Source organism: Pseudoliparis swirei, chromosome 18 (assembly GCF_029220125.1).
Source record: "Pseudoliparis swirei isolate HS2019 ecotype Mariana Trench chromosome 18, NWPU_hadal_v1, whole genome shotgun sequence".
Classification (NCBI taxonomy): Eukaryota; Metazoa; Chordata; class Actinopteri; order Perciformes; family Liparidae; genus Pseudoliparis; species Pseudoliparis swirei.
This window is the reverse complement of record NC_079405.1, coordinates 317701-335337: the sequence shown is the minus strand read 5'-3', so window position 1 is coordinate 335337 and position 17637 is coordinate 317701. Positions and strand designations below refer to the sequence as shown.

Sequence of the window (17637 nt, the reverse complement as noted above, 5' to 3'; positions counted from 1 at the left end):
GTATTGATCTATTGAAGTACATTTAAGAGTACTTGTATTTGATTCTCAGCAGTAGAAGTACACAGTGAACTACATTTGTTTGGCAGCTTGAGTTCCTTTAAAGTTATTAAAACAAAGATAATAATTTATAAATAAAACGTATTTAAAGTGAGCTGCACCTTCCAACCGTCTCATGACGTCATGAGCACTTCCGGTAACAGACAGGCCACACGTTTAGAAAAACATCGGTTTTATTTTGAAACTGTTGCGTTCAGGGACATCTGGCCGTCGGATGGACCAATGGGAACGCTCCGTCAGGACACCACGTGCTCCAGGACGCCCTGACGAATCAGCTGCTCGCATTTCCACCGCGGCAGGAAGTGCTGCGGACAGACGGCAGGTTACGGAGTCGTGTTAACGTGACACGTAGAGACAGAATGACACGCTGCTGGAGAGACGACCAACAACAGACGCATGCGTTAAAAAAAAACTAGTTAAACCTGTAATTTAATTAACTGAGTTCACGCGTTATTTTTCACAGCACTAATTATTACATATTATACAATTATGTTTTATCCAATAGTCTCGTCATTTTGATTAGTTTAAATAGTTATAGATGCAGCCAGAGAGCAGTGACCTTCCATCAAGGTCATGGGCGTGTTTATGCGTCTCCAGATCAAAGAGAACAGGAAGTATCATCTCCTCTGTTCTCCCCGTGTCTCGTGGTCATTGTGGGAGGAGCCTAACCTCACACGATAAATACTTTTACTGCCTTCTCGGAATATTTTTATATTTTTGAGCTTCAGAAGGTTTGTGTTTGAGAATTTAAAGAATTCAGATGAGTTTAAATATTTAGAAATAAAGAAACAGCCAAATACTTGTTCTAGTGCTTAGAGTACTCTGAGCACTAGAACAAGTATATATATATTTATATTAGTGCTGTGAAAAATAACGCGTTAACTCAGTTAATTCAATTACAGGTTTAACTAGTTATTTTTTTTTAACGCATTTAACGCATGCGCAGAATGAGCTTCCAATCCGTCTGTTGTTGGTCGTCGGGACGAAAAAAGTCACTTGCAAAATGAGCTTCCAATCCACCACTTCAATCTGAACTCTGTCCGCTCTCATGCAGACGGTCTGTTCATCGTAATGATCCTTCCGCAGGTTCACCTCCGGAAACCTTGTTACGACTTTTACTTCCTGTAGATCAGGGTCTCAACACGTCGATCGCGACCTGCCAGTCGATCGCGGCGTAGTGTCGGTAGATCGCATGACATTAAAGAGATTGGCCCGCCCCCTGACATGTTCTCTAGAGCACGTCTTTGTTCTTTTATTAAACTAAACGTCTGTTGTTGATCGTATCTCCACAGCAGCATGTCATTTCTGTCTCTTCGCGTTGCGTTAACACTTATCGATCTCCGTCCCGCGCGCCACAGAGCTCCGTGCGCGCGCATCGGGACCGAGCAAAAACAAAGTCACTTGTCAATCTGTCCACCTGTCCGGGCCGGTGAGGTTTCAGCTTTGCAGCGGTGTCCCCGCCGTCCCTTTCATCACGGCCCAGTTCATGAAGAAAACCCACACAGTCAGTTTGCCTCAGCAGCTGCTAGAGGAAGACTAGAGGCCTTTAGATTGTATCATGGTGGAGTTCATGGTTGACAAACAAGAGAAACATGTTCTGTTTAACCTCCTGTTACCTTTACATTTACTAACATATTTTACCCTCGGGGTCAATTTGACCCCAGCAATTAAAACCTCCAGAAAATTATTAGAATTAATATTGCTTCCCAAGTTTAAGTGTGAGGTACTTTATGTTTGTTTGTTGACTACCTAAATAGCCCTTTAAATAAATAAAAAAGTTGATATTTCTTATATGTTTGACACAGTGAAAAACAGCCTGGGGTCAAATTGACCCCAAAGAACACCGACATTAAACATTGAATGGGGTCAAATTGACCCGAAGGCAACAGGAGGGTTAAACATTCTGTTTAGGATGAAGATGTATTAATGTTCCATATGGAAGAAAACTGCTAAATAACTGCTGAGTTGCAGCACCATTGTATAGAAGAATGTATAAATGTATATATCCGTCTTTTGTCATAAATCTCTATGTTCTCACAAAATATACCGAGAATATCGGTAATATGTGATTAATCATGATTAATCCACAAAAACCTGTGATTAACCCGATTAAAATTTGTAATCGTTTCACAGCCCTAATTTATATATGATACTTGTATATATAATAACCTGACTGTTCTTCTTCAGCAGGATCACAGTTCCATCGTCGATCTCCAGTTCTCCGTGGTCCTTTAAACACCTCACCTAGTACACAGTACTATGTCAATACTACACAGTATTATGTCAATACTACACAGTACTATGTCAATACTACACAGTACTATGTCAATACTAGTACACTTGTCAATGTTCACAGAAAGATAAATATTTATACACTAAAACATTTTTTTAAACTAAATTATTAATATGCAACTCCAATAAATGAGTAAATGAGAGCATGAACTCCATTTCCCAGCATGCACCAGCCCACCTGGATGTAGAGGCTCTTTGGGGGCTTCATGTCCTGCGTGAGGTCCAGACCATCGCCCCCCAGAGACCGCATGAAGGAGGCCAGAGACTTCTTGTACTGGCTGAACCACTGCACCTGGACCCACAACAGGAAGTGATGTCACAATGCACCTGGACCCGCAACAGGAAGTGATGTCACAATGCACCTGGACCCGCAACAGGAAGTGATGTCACAATGCACCTGGACCCGCAACAGGAAGTGATGTCACCAATGCATCAGAGTCCATAACAGGAAGTGATGTCACCAATGCATCAGGGTCTATAACAGGAAGTGATGTCACAATGCATCAGGGTCTATAACAGGAAGTGATGTCACCAATGCATCAGGGTCTATAACAGGAAGTGATGTCACCAATGCATCATTGTCCATAACAGGAAGTGATGTCACCAATGCATCAGATTCCATAACAGGAAGTGATGTCACCAATGCATCAGAGTCCATAACAGGAAGTGATGTCACCAATGCATCAGTCCATAACAGGAAGTGATGTCACCAATGCATCAGGGTATATAACAGGAAGTGATGTCACCAATGCATCAGGGTCCATAACAGGAAGTGATGTCACCAATGCATCAGAGTCCATAACAGGAAGTGATGTCACCAATGCATCAGGGTATATAACAGGAAGTGATGTCACCAATGCATCAGGGTCCATAACAGGAAGTGATGTCACAATGCATCAGGGTCTATAACAGGAAGTGATGTCACCAATGCATCAGAGTCCATAACAGGAAGTGATGTCACCAATGCATCAGGGTATATAACAGGAAGTGATGTCACCAATGCATCAGGGTATATAACAGGAAGTGATGTCACCAATGCATCAGTCCATAACAGGAAGTGATGTCACCAATGCATCAGAGTCCATAACAGGAAGTGATGTCACCAATGCATCAGGGTCTATAACAGGAAGTGATGTCACAATGCATCAGGGTATATAACAGGAAGTGATGTCACCAATGCATCAGGGTCTATAACAGGAAGTGATGTCACCAATGCATCATTGTCCATAACAGGAAGTGATGTCACCAATGCATCAGAGTCCATAACAGGAAGTGATGTCACAATGCATCAGGGTCCATAACAGGAAGTGATGTCACCAATGCATCAGAGTCCATAACAGGAAGTGATGTCACCAATGCATCAGGGTCTATAACAGGAAGTGATGTCACCAATGCATCAGGGTATATAACAGGAAGTGATGTCACCAATGCATCAGAGTCCATAACAGGAAGTGATGTCACCAATGCATCAGGGTATATAACAGGAAGTGATGTCACCAATGCATCAGGGTCCATAACAGGAAGTGATGTCACCAATGCATCAGGGTCTATAACAGGAAGTGATGTCACAATGCATCAGAGTCCATAACAGGAAGTGATGTCACCAATGCATCAGAGTCCATAACAGGAAGTGATGTCACCAATGCATCAGGGTCCATAACAGGAAGTGATGTCACCAATGCATCAGTGTATATAACAGGAAGTGATGTCACCAATGCATCAGGGTCCATAACAGGAAGTGATGTCACCAATGCATCAGAGTCCATAACAGGAAGTGATGTCACCAATGCATCAGGGTCTATAACAGGAAGTGATGTCACCAATGCATCAGGGTCCATAACAGGAAGTGATGTCACCAATGCATCAGGGTCTATAACAGGAAGTGATGTCACAATGCATCAGGGTCCATAACAGGAAGTGATGTCACCAATGCATCAGGGTATATAACAGGAAGTGATGTCACCAATGCATCAGGGTCTATAACAGGAAGTGATGTCACAATGCATCAGGGTCCATAACAGGAAGTGATGTCACCAATGCATCAGGGTATATAACAGGAAGTGATGTCACCAATGCATCAGGGTCTATAACAGGAAGTGATGTCACAATGCATCAGGGTCCATAACAGGAAGTGATGTCACCAATGCATCAGGGTATATAACAGGAAGTGATGTCACCAATGCATCAGGGTCCATAACAGGAAGTGTAGAAGCCATAATATGATTTGTGTTTACCTGTCTGTTTGTTTTGGTCACGTTTTGATGACGCAATGTCAGTGGGCGTGACATTATAAATGGCACCTGAGTGCCGGCAGGTGTGTTTGGTTTGAGAGAGCGGAAGGGAAATTGTTTTTAACCGCAACGCACGCAACGCACGCAACGCCCGCAACGCACGAGCTGCATTTAGAGTTAAGACGGTTTATTTTCTGTTAAAGAGTTTTACTTTATTTTCTGTGCTACAATAAACATCATTGAAAGTGACATTACGAATAATCAGCGCGTTAATTCTACCGACCGCCTCTACATTAAGTTAAAAACACCCATCTGAACGCCACAAAGAACGCCAGCAACGTGGATCTGAGTGAAGCCCGGAGTCGCTGTCGCTTCGGATTAATTTGGACTGCAGCCAGAATCTGATCTCACCGGTACCGTGAGTAACGAGCGGACGCGCCGTCTTCTGAACCTGGTTACGATCAAACATTAAAACGGACAAAGGAAATGAAGGAAGTGTTTGATGAGCAGACAAATGAATCCATAAATTGTCTATAAATTACGGAATCAACCAAACTATAGGTCGCAGGACACCGCGGATCAATATCGCTGCACGGAAACAAAGCGGGGACATGCGCACGAACGAGTATAAATAAATAAAGAAGCCACAAAATACTAACGAATATTCCAACAAAAGCAGTCGGACTTACTTGGAAAAAACCTGCACAAACGAAAATTAAAGGCTGTGAACGAAAAGTGAAATAATGGCGGAAGGATCTGCATCGGGACTCACTGGAGCCGATCATATTGAGACGGACGCGGCGCAACAAAAGAAAGCATTTAAATCACTCAGCGCGACACGGAGAGGGAAACTCTCTCACTGCACACGGAACATGAATGAAACTAGAATGGGCACTCGGTAGAGCGCATACCTTCGCATATCACAAGATTGGGCATTGAATTATGAACATTTTGGCATTAGTTGCATGCCAATTGGACAAAAATGTATCGTGCTATGGTAAAAAAAAGAGTTTGACCTTTCCATGACCTTGACCTTGACCTTTGACCCGATTGATCCCAAAATCTAATCAAATGGTCCCCGGATAATAACCAATCATCCCACCAAATTTCATGCGATTCAAGAACATTTTGACCTGTTCATGACCTTTGACCTTTGACCCGATCGATCCCAAAATCTAGTCAATTGGTCCCCGGATAATAAACAATCATCCCACCAAATTTCATGCGATTCGGTTCAATACTTTTTCAGTTCTGCGAAAGATTTTGACCTGTTCATGACATTTGACCCGATCGATCCCAAAATCTAATCAACTGGTCCCCGGATAATAAACAATCATCCCACCAAATTTCATGCGATTCGGTTCAATACTTTTGAGTTCTGCGAAAGATTTTGACCTGTTCATGACCTTTGACCTTTGACCCGATCGATCCCAAAATCTAATCAACTGGTCCCCGGATAATAAACAATCATCCCACCAAATTTCATGCGATTCGGTTCAATACTTTTTGAGTTCTGCGAAAGATTTTGACCTGTTCATGACCTTTGACCTTTGACCCGATCGATCCCAAAATCTAATCAACTGGTCCCCGGATAATAAACAATCATCCCACCAAATTTCATGCGATTCGGTTCAATACTTTTTGAGTTTTGCGAATAACACGCATACAAATAAATAAATAAATACACGGCGATCAAAACATAACCTTCCGGCATTTTCAATGCGAAGGTAATAAAAACAATGATGAGAGAGTGTGCTGATGTTGATAATGTGAATAAAGCTGCAAATGAATTTGTAAAACTGCTGGATGAATTTAAAGAGTCTCATCATTCTGTTCAGTTATTGCTGAGTGAGGATGTGAGAACAAATGAAAACTTGGACTGGTTAGACCCCAAAATGGCGGATTATGAAGCGTTTATGTCTGAGGTGGATCAATGGTTGAAACTTCAGCCTGACCCACAAAGTCTTGTTGATGCTGGGGACAGAGTCTCACAGACCAGCTCAAGGAGCTCGAAAGGTTCTAAAGTTTCCAAAGGTTCCAGATCTTCTTCAGTGCGTTCAGCACGAATGAAGGTAGCTGCAGACAAAGCTGCTCTGCAGGCCAAGAGCTGAAGCTCTGAAAAAGAAACATGAACTGGAAACGGAGAAGCATCAGCTGAGTTTAAGAATGGAATCCCTGGACCTGGAAGCAGATCTTGCAGCAGCTGATGCAAGGCTAAAGGCCCTAGAGGAATTTGAAAGTGGAGCCTCAGAATCTGGAAAAGAAACTGAAGACCGGAGATATGCATCTGCCAAAGTGGAAGAAAGTCTAACACGACTGGAGTTTGCACGGATAGGAACCATACCTAAAACCCCCTTACAAAGAATGATGGACACTGAGCACCGACCAATAACTGAGCAACCAGCGAGGGCTCCGACAAACCCTCCCACACGTAGAGCTGTGGTTTCTGATGGACCACCCAGACGAGGAGAATCCACTCCCAGACGTGAAATAGCTCAGAGCATCGATCTCACCAACATCATACAGAGACAGACGGACTTGACGGACCTGCTCGTGATACAGCAGAAAGAATCTAAACTGCCAAGAAGGGAAGTGTTGGTGTTTGACGGCGATCCTCTAACTTTCAGGCCATTCATGAAAGCTTTTGAGCACAACATCGAGGACAAGACCAAGAGCAACGAGGATCGACTGTACTTCCTGGAGCAGTATACGGCTGGACAGCCAAAGGAACTCGTCCAAAGCTGCTTTCACATGAACGCCACCACTGGTTACCAGGAAGCAAAGCGCCTACTTAAATATCACTTTGGCGATGAATTCAAAATCATATCTGCATATGTCGAAAAGGCCTTGAACTGGAACCAAATACGCACAGATGATGGAAAAGCACTTCATAGCTACGCCCTCTATCTGAGAGGCTGTGGTAATGCAGTTCAGGACCTACCATACATGTCAGAGCTGGACTCACCATCCAACATGAAAAGACTTGTTTTCAAACTTCCATTTAAGCTTCGAGAGAAATGGCGATCTGCTGTATGTGACATCACTGAAAGAACACAGCAGAGACCTACGTTCCATGATCTGGTTCTGTTTATGGAAAGGCAGGACAGAATCATTCAAGATCCCGTCTTCGGGGATCTACAGGACCCAGCCGGAAGCTCGAGTGGGAGAATATCCAAACGAGACGTCCAGTATACGAGACCTAGCAGCAAGAAAAGCTTTGCTCCGACTGTTGTACCCAAGACAGAAACCTACCAGAACACTAAGGCACAGGAGAGGGCAGACAGGCCAGAGGGCATCCGGACAGCCATGGACGCCTTCGTCAAGCCTTGTGCTTTCTGTAGAGGAGATCATGTGATGGAAACATGTGAAAGAATAACAAAGATTCCCCATGAGGAGAAAGTCGAGCTGCTAAAGAAAAATGGACTCTGCTTTGCCTGCTTGATCAAAGGTCATACGAGTAAAGAATGCAAGAAACGTCTCACGTGTCGTTCCTGTGAGAAGAAACACCCCACTGTCTTGCATATAGAGAACTTTACTCCAGGAAACACCAAGCCAGCAGCTAAGCAGGTTTCAGAAACCAGGAGCAACTACATGGCTAAAGTTTCATCGGCAGCACAAGTTACTATGGTGTCATCAGCAGCACACACAGGGGACAGAACCACAGACTACAAGCTAGCAGTGGTACCTGTAAAGATAAAGAGCCATAAAGGCAGCTGTCTGATAGAAACATATGCATTTCTAGACCCTGGAAGCACGGCCACCTTTGTCACCGAAAAACTGATGGAGCAGTTGTCTGTCAGAGGAAAGAAAACAGAGATCTTACTCCGAACAATGGGTCATGAAAAGCCTGTGAAGACCCATGTGATAAGAGGACTGGAAGTCTGCAGCCTGGATGGCAACAGCTTCATAGGGCTTCCAGAAGTCTTCACACAAAAGGCCATTCCTGTCAGTCAAGAGAACATTCCTACGGAAACGGACATAAAAGGATGGTCTTACCTAAAGGAGGTCCACTTGAGGCCCATCAGGGCAGAAGTAGGCCTATTGATTGGTGCAAATGTACCAAAGGCCCTGGAGCCAATGAGAGTGATCAGTAGCCAAGGTGAGGGGCCCTACGCAGTCCTGACAAGCCTAGGCTGGACTATAAACGGACCTCTCTGCAGTACTGCACCTATGGATGAGCATGGTCGACCACAGATAACATCCAATAGAATATCAGTGGCCAAGCTGGAAGAGCTCCTTATACAACAATACAACCAGGACTTCTCAGAGCTGGCCTACAATGAAAAACAAGAACACTCATTTGAAGACAAGAAATTCCTGCATGTGATGAACAGTTCAGTCAAAAGGAAAGAAGGCCACTATGAACTACGACTTCCGTTCCGTCAGGATAACATCAGCCTGCCAAACAACAGGAAGGTGGCGGAACAAAGAGTATTAGGCCTTGCCCGCAGATTCCAGAAAGATGAAGCCTTTCGGAAAGACTATAACAGCTTCATGAGTGATGTCTTGAGGAGAGGGCATGCAGAAAGAGTGCCCGAGGAACAACTCCCCCGGAAAGACGGAAGACTGTGGTACATTCCCCACCATGGTGTCTACCACAAAAGAAAGAAGACAATCCGGGTGGTGTTCGATTGTACCTCTTCATTCCAAGGAACCTCCCTAAATAGTGAGCTGCTGCAGGGTCCTGACCTTACGAACACCTTGCTGGGTGTACTCCTCCGATTCCGACAGGAACCAGTAGCAGTGATGGGAGACATAGAAGGAATGTTCCATCAAGTAAGAATACCTCGAGATGATGTGGACTTCCTCAGATTCCTGTGGTGGCCAGATGGTGACACCAACCAACCGCTAGCAGAGTACCGGATGACGGTGCATCTCTTTGGAGCGGTCTCATCACCGAGCTGTGCCAAAGCACTGAAACGGACAGCTGATGATAATGAAGGAAAGTGTAGTCCTGAAGTCGTCAACACCATTCGTCACAACTTCTATGTAGACGACTGCCTCAAATCCATCCCAAGCGAGAGCCAAGCAATCTGTCTGGTGAAGGAGCTCAGATCAGTCTGCACCACAGGTGGATTTAAACTCACCAAATGGACCAGTAACAGTCGAGCAGTCCTTGCCTCTGTTCCAGCGGAAGAGAGAGCAAAAGAGGTCAAAGATCTAGACCTCGACAAAGACAAACTGCCCATAGAAAGGGCTCTTGGCATGCGATGGGACATTGAGTCCGACACATTCTTCTTCTCTATCACCCCGAAACAACCATCAGTCACCCGCAGAAGCATTTTGTCCGTGTTGAACTCGGTATACGATCCTCTTGGGTTCATAGCACCAGACATGCTGACAGGGAAAGGAACAGTGGCGGCTGGTGAATTTTTTTTTTGGGGGGGCGCAGTTGGGCGGCGCGGTTTAAATAGCACTCCACAATGAGAAGAAAAGAGGTTTTGAGTAGAATATTGTAACAAAGCTTTATTTCAAGAACACAGTGCTCAACACTGTCCACAACAACGAAACAAACGAAACATTGGATTCAGAAAGAGATGCATCACATTGTACATTGGCCCCACTACTTGTAAAGAAATATAGCCCGCCTCTCTTTCAAGTTGGCAAACAAACAAAAAATATGCCCGTGCCAAACCATATACACTGCTTTTAAAGTCCAACAGCATTGCTATCATTGCCAAATGTATTGTAATATCTACAAAGTAACAACATATGTTTAGTTTGCCAGCATTAAAAGCAGTTTTCCCTCAAGTTATTTCACCTAGGTCCTAAAATGGCCTTGTGTAATTAGATACAGTATATAATCATAAATATAATGTGTGTACGTGCTGATCTGGAGTCAGTTTGGTAGGATTTGGGTATGAATAAATTATTTCATTTAAAATATGGATTTTTAATTAAAGATATTCATGTAATTTGCATGCAAAATAGGTCAACCCGAACCAAGGACAACAAATTCAACCCGCGCAACACTTCAAAAGTGGCCCGATTCCGCAGGAAAACCGCGGACCTGGCAACACTGCTCTATGGGCTGAGGAACATACGGTCTCTGATCTGCCCAATAATCCAATCGCGGCGCGCACATTTGTGCGCACCAAGATTCCCGGTTTCATCCGCCAATGTGAAGCCGGTCATTGCCAAAACGACTGAAATGTTTTCTCTCTGCCGTACACACACGTTAGAACAGCGCCTCGAAAAAGGGGAGGGGCTTCTCTCCGTGATAATGGCGATATATTATATTTTTTCACATTAACTTAAGTGGTTGTTGACAGGGGCTTACGGTCTCCCACACACATTTAGCGTGTCAACACGGTATATTTACTATTTAAATGATTTGGCATATAATGTTTTTTGACATGATTTTTTTTTTCTTCTTCTTCTTTTTTTTTCATCTCCAAATTTTAAGAGGGGCGGCGCACTAGCGCCCCCTATGGACGAGCCGCCACTGGAAAGGAATACTGCAGGACCTGTGCAAGCTAAACTGTGGATGGGATGAATCGATACCAACTGCTTACACAGAGAGATGGAAAGAGTGGCTGAAAGACCTGAACCTGATTTTCAGCCTAAGAATCAAGAGATGCCTTAGGCCACCAGATTTCGAAGTTACTAGAGCACAGATGCACCACTTCTGCGATGCAAGTGAGCAAGGTTACGGGACAGTGAGCTATTTGAAACTAACCAGTGACAAAGGACTAGCTCACATGGTGTTTGTGATCGGGAAGGCAAGGGTTGCACCTTTGAAGGTGGTGACAATCCCAAGGCTGGAGCTTGCCAGTGCAGTCCTCGCTGCTAGGATAGACAGGATGCTGAAGAGAGAGCTCGAGTCAACCCTCGGAGACTCAGTTTTTTGGACCGACAGCACTGCCGTCTTAAAATACATCCAAAATGACGCCAGAAGGTTTCAAACCTACGTGGCTAACAGAGTGACCACTATTCGGGATCTGACAGACAAATCCCAATGGCGCCACATAAAGACAGGACTCAACCCTGCGGACAGTGCATCAAGAGGCATGAAAGCCGAGAAGTTCATCCAAGAGGGACACTGGCTGAGGGGTCCAAGTTTCCTGATGCAACCGGAAACAGACTGGCCAGTGCTCCAAGTACCACCCACACTGTCCGACGGTGACCCGGAGGTCAAAAAGGTGGCTCTGGTTTTCACAAGTGCACTGCAGAATCAAAGTCCACTGACTCGTTTTATTGAGCACTTCTCGTCATGGCACAAATTGATTCTATCATCAGCCTGGCTCTTAAAATTCAAAGAAACTCTGAGACAATTGAACTTAAAGAAAATGAGTGACGCAGGACCGACTGGGTCACAACTGTCTGTGGAGGATTTAGGCAAGGCCGAGCAAGCCCTAGTGTCCTATGTCCAACAACAATCATTCCAAGATGAGGTGACCTCTCTCCAAAAGGGCTTACCCATAAAAAGAAACAGTAGGATCTATAGACTAGATCCCATCCTCCAACACGGGATCCTGAGAGTTGGAGGCAGACTAAGTAAGTTGGCAATGCCAGAAGAAATCAAACATCCTGCCATTCTGCCCAAGGACAACCACCTGTCCAAGATACTCCTACACCACACCCACGCCTCGATGGGTCATTGCGGAAGAAATCAAATGATCGCAAAACTCAGAACAAAATACTGGATCCTTAGAGCAAATTCTGCCGCGAGAAGGATAACACGGGATTGTGTACTCTGCAGAAGATGGCATGGCACAACAATGACACAAAAAATGTCCGACCTACCTCTACTTGGATAACACCTGACTTGCCACCCTTTACCCATACTGGACTGGACTACTTTGGCCCCATAGAAGTCAAGCGTGGCCGCAGCAAAGTGATAAGGTATGGAGCCTTGTTTACGTGCCTTGCATGCAGAGCCGTACACCTGGAGATGGCCTACTCAATGGATACAGACTCATGCATTTCTGCACTCCGACGATTCATCTGCAGACGAGGCCAAGTGAAGGAGATTGTTTCTGACAACGGTACAAATTTCGTTGGGACAGAACGAGAGCTTCGAGAAGCACTTACCCACCTTAACCTCAGCAAGATCCAGCATTCGATACACGCTGAAGGTATCAAGTGGACATTCAATCCACCCTACGGTCCTCATCATGGAGGCGTATGGGAGCGGCTCATCCGGATAATCAAAAAAATCCTCTACTCCATCACAAAGGAACAGACCATGGATGACGAGAGTCTCCAAACAGCTCTATGCGAAGTGGAGGCAATCATATCATGAATGACCGACCCATCACAGTCTTATCTCAGGATATCAAAGATCCAGAACCTCTGACACCTAACCACTTACTTCAAATGAAGCGAATGCCGACTCTTCCACCCGGACTCTTTGACAAAAGTGATATCTATTCCAGAAGAAGGTGGAAACAGACCCAATACATAGCTGATCTCTTCTGGAAACGCTGGACACGAGAGTACCTTCCATTGCTCCAAGAGAGACAGAAATGGAATCAGATTCAAAGTAATCTAAAGCATGGAGACATAGTGCTGATCATCGATGAAAGCTCACCACGCAATTCCTGGCCCATGGGCAGAATCACAGAAATCTTTCCGGACAAAAGAGGACATGTACGTCGGGTCAAGATTAGGACACAACATGGCACCTTGGAGAGGCCCATCACCAAGCTGTGCCTCCTCCAAGACATGAGCTGATGAGACGGGTCCCTTTGCCCTCTTCTTATTCTGACCCCTGAAAGGACTTTAGTTAAACCTTTTCTCTTTTCTCTCTTCTTTCTTCTCCCGCCCCCCCCAATAACTTTTCTTTGAACTTTTGCTGAAATTCTATGAACTTGTTTCCCAAGATGGACTATTGGAACTAAATGGATTACTTTTTTGTGTGACTTTTTTGAAATTCTATGGATACGTGACAATCTTGAATATTGTCAATAAGGACTCTTAAGAATAGGCTTCCTATGTATAAATGTATTAATTGCCCCATACCGGTCAATTAGGGGCCGGAGTGTAGAAGCCATAATATGATTTGTGTTTACCTGTCTGTTTGTTTTGGTCACGTTTTGATGACGCAATGTCAGTGGGCGTGACATTATAAATGGCCGGCACCTGAGTGCCGGCAGGTGTGTTTTGTTTGAGAGAGCGGAAGGGAAATTGTTTTTAACTGCAACGCACTGCAACGCACGCAACGCACGCAACGCACCGGACGAGCTGCATTTAGAGTTAAGACGGTTTATTTTCTGTTAAAGAGTTTTACTTTATTTTCTGTGCTACAATAAAATCATTGAAAGTGACATTACGAATAATGCGCGTTAATTCTACCGACCGCCTCTACAGGAAGTGATGTCACCAATGCATCAGGGTCTATAACAGGAAGTGATGTCACCAATGCATCAGAGTCCATAACAGGAAGTGATGTCACCAATGCATCAGGACCCATAACAGGAAGTGATGTCACCAATGCATCAGGACCCATAACAGGAAGTGATGTCACCAATGCATCAGGACCCATAACAGGAAGTGATGTCACCAATGCATCAGGGTCCATAACAGGAAGTGATGTCACCAATGCATCAGGACCCATAACAGGAAGTGATGTGACCAATGCATCAGGGTCCATAACAGGAAGTGATGTCACCAATGCATCAGGACCCATAACAGGAAGTGATGTCACCAATGCATCAGGGTCCATAACAGGAAGTGATGTCACCAATGCATCAGGGTCTATAACAGGAAGTGATGTCACCAATGCATCAGGGTCCATAACAGGAAGTGATGTCACCAATGCATCAGGGTCCATAACAGGAAGTGATGTCACCAATGCATCAGAGTCCATAACAGGAAGTGATGTCACTCGCCTCCTCCGCACACATGTGGAACCGAACGTTAGCCGGTAGAACGCTGCCGTACTCCCAGCGCAGAGCGCGCATCCTCAGCAGCCGGTCGTACCTGAGGGGAGACAGGTGTGTGTGAGACAGGTGTGTGTGAGACAGTGTGTGTGAGACAGGTGTGTGAGAGACAGGTGTGTGAGAGACAGGTGTGTGAGAGACAGGTGTGTGAGAGACAGGTGTGTGTGAGACAGGTGTGTGAGACAGGTGTGTGAGACAGGTGTGTGAGAGACAGGTGTGTGTGACAGGTGTGTGTGAGACAGGTGTGTGTGAGACAGGTGTGTGTGAGACAGGTGTGTGTGAGACAGGTGTGTGTGAGACAGGTGTGTGAGACAGGTGTGTGTGTGAGACAGGTGTGTGTGAGACAGGTGTGTGTGAGACAGGTGTGTGTGAGACAGGTGTGTGTGAGACAGTGTGTGTGAGACAGGTGTGTGTGAGACAGGTGTGTGTGAGACAGGTGTGTGTGAGACAGGTGTGTGAGACAGGTGTGTGTGAGACAGGTGTGTGAGACAGGTGTGTGTGACAGGTGTGTGAGACAGGTGTGTGTGAGACAGGTGTGTGTGAGACAGGTGTGTGAGACAGGTGTGTGTGAGACAGGTGTGTGAGACAGGTGTGTGAGACAGGTGTGTGAGACAGGTGTGTGTGAGACAGGTGTGTGTGAGACAGGTGTGTGTGAGACAGTGTGTGAGACAGGTGTGTGAGACAGGTGTGTGTGAGACAGGTGTGTGTGACAGGTGTGTGTGAAACAGGTGTGTGAGACAGTGTGTATGAGACAGGTGTGTGTGAGACAGGTGTGTGAGACAGTGTGTATGAGACAGGTGTGTGTGAGACAGGTGTGTGTGTGACAAGTGTGTGAGAGACAGGTGTGTGGTGTGTGTGAGACAGGTGTGTGTGAGACAGGTGTGTGTGAGACAGGTGTGTGTGAGACAGGTGTGTGTGAGACAGGTGTGTGTGAGACAGGTGTGTGTGAGACAGGTGTGTGAGACAGGTGTGTGTGAGACAGGTGTGTGTGAGACAGGTGTGTGAGACAGGTGTGTGTGAGACAGGTGTGTGTGAGACAGTGTGTGTGAGACAGGTGTGTGAGACAGGTGTGTGAGACAGGTGTGTGTGAGACAGGTGTGTGAGACAGGTGTGTGTGAGACAGGTGTGTGTGACAGGTGTGTGAGACAGGTGTGTGTGAGACAGGTGTGTGTGAGACAGGTGTGTGTGAGACAGGTGTGTGTGAGACAGGTGTGTGTGAGACAGGTGTGTGTGAGACAGGTGTGTGTGAGACAGGTGTGTGTGAGACAGGTGTGTGTGTGTGAGACAGGTGTGTGTGAGACAGGTGTGTGTGTGAGACAGGTGTGTGTGAGACAGGTGTGTGTGTGAGACAGGTGTGTGTGTGAGACAGGTGTGTGTGAGACAGGTGTGTGTGAGACAGGTGTGTGAGTGTGTGAGACAGGTGTGTGTGAGACAGGTGTGTGTGAGACAGGTGTGTGTGAGACAGGTGTGTGTGAGACAGGTGTGTGAGACAGGTGTGTGTGAGACAGGTGTGTGTGAGACAGGTGTGTGTGAGAGACAGGTGTGTGTGAGACAGGTGTGTGTGAGACAGGTGTGTGTGAGACAGGTGTGTGTGAGACAGGTGTGTGTGAGACAGGTGTGTGTGTGAGACAGGTGTGTGTGTGAGACAGGTGTGTGTGTGAGACAGGTGTGTGTGTGAGACAGGTGTGTGTGAGAGACAGGTGTGTGTGTTACAGGTAGGCGGTGAGGCAGCGTTGGTTCCTCAACAAGCAGCAGTGACGTAGTTTGATGGAGGGAATGAGGTCAGATCGACCTTCAGCCTTCGCCTCGTTACTGAAACAGATCAATAAGAGATGTATTGATCACCCATCAGTCATTACAGATGTATTGATCACCTATCAGTCATTACAGATGTATTGATCACCTATCAGTCATTACAGATGTATTGATCACCCATCAGTCATTACAGATGTATTGATCACCTATCAGTCATTACAGATGTATTGATCACCTATCAGTCATTACAGATGTATTGATCACCCATCAGTCATTACAGATGTATTGATCACCTATCAGTCATTACAGATGTATTGATCACCTATCAGTCATTACAGATGTATTGATCACCTATCAGTCATTACAGATGTATTGATCACCCATCAGTCATTACAGATGTATTGATCATCTATCAGTCATTACAGATGTATTGATCACCTATCAGTCATTACAGATGTATTGATCACCCATCAGTCATTACAGATGTATTGATCACCTATCAGTCATTACAGATGTATTGATCACCTATCAGTCATTACAGATGTATTGATCACCCATCAGTCATTACAGATGTATTGATCACCTATCAGTCATTACAGATGTATTGATCACCCATCAGTCATTACAGATGTATTGATCACCTATCAGTCATTACAGATGTATTGATCACCCATCAGTCATTACAGATGTATTGATCATCTATCAGTCATTACAGATGTATTGATCACCCATCAGTCATTACAGATGTATTGATCACCTATCAGTCATTACAGATGTATTGATCACCTATCAGTCATTACAGATGTATTGATCACCCATCAGTCATTACAGATGTATTGATCACCTATCAGTCATTACAGATGTATTGATCACCTATCAGTCATTACCAGATGTATTGATCACCTATCAGTCATTACAGATGTATTGATCACCTATCAGTCATTACAGATGTATTGATCACCTATCAATCATTACAGATGTTTTGATTTTACAGAAAACGTATTTATTATTATTATTATTTATGGCTCAACAAAATAAAATAAAGCTATAAAAGTTAAACCTGTGGTCCACTTTATTGATTTGTCTTTGTTTAATGAACAAAGACAAATCGATTCATTTCACCATTACTTTGATTTCATAGCGTCTTTAATTCAAACGTAAAGCAACGTGAAGTGTCGTAAACACTCACACGTCCGCCTGGTTCTGCTCGTAAAGCGCCTCCATCTCCTGCAGAACCTGCCGCAGTCCGTCCTCCTGACAACACACACACACACACACACACACACTGATATATAAATATACATTACAGTCGTACCGGACGGGTCACTCACGTTAAAAGCGGGAAGCTGTCCGTCAGTCATCCGGTGCAGCTCCCGGATTAACTCCACCGCTTTCTCGCAGAACATCTCGGTTCCGAA

At 45.0% G+C, this 17637-nt stretch overlaps 1 protein-coding gene across 1 annotated transcript; it reads right to left on the bottom strand.

The window, feature by feature from the left end:
- Positions 1-94: 94 nt before the first annotated feature.
- Positions 95-17635, bottom strand: gins1 (GINS complex subunit 1 (Psf1 homolog)). The gene is made up of 7 exons (XM_056438611.1): positions 17551-17635; positions 17409-17473; positions 16178-16276; positions 14414-14504; positions 2528-2641; positions 2227-2301; positions 95-362 (listed from the first exon to the last, which is right to left on the bottom strand). Exons 1-7 carry the CDS (start codon positions 17623-17625, stop codon positions 294-296), a joined length of 588 nt encoding a protein of 195 aa, XP_056294586.1. The 5' UTR covers positions 17626-17635; the 3' UTR covers positions 95-293.
- Between the last annotated feature and the right edge of the window lie 2 nt (positions 17636-17637).

Excerpts from the sequence above, each read along its gene's own strand:
- gins1 (XM_056438611.1), bottom strand. The coding sequence starts at position 17,625 with ATGTTCTGCGAGAAAGCGGTGGAGTTAATCCGGGAGCTGCACCGGATG. Across the intron at positions 14,505-16,177 it reads CGCTGCCTCACCGCCTACCT|GTACGACCGGCTGCTGAGGA; the intron begins GTAACACACACA and ends GTCTCCCCTCAG. Across the intron at positions 2,642-14,413 it reads TCCACATGTGTGCGGAGGAG|GTGCAGTGGTTCAGCCAGTA; the intron begins GCGAGTGACATC and ends TTGTGGGTCCAG.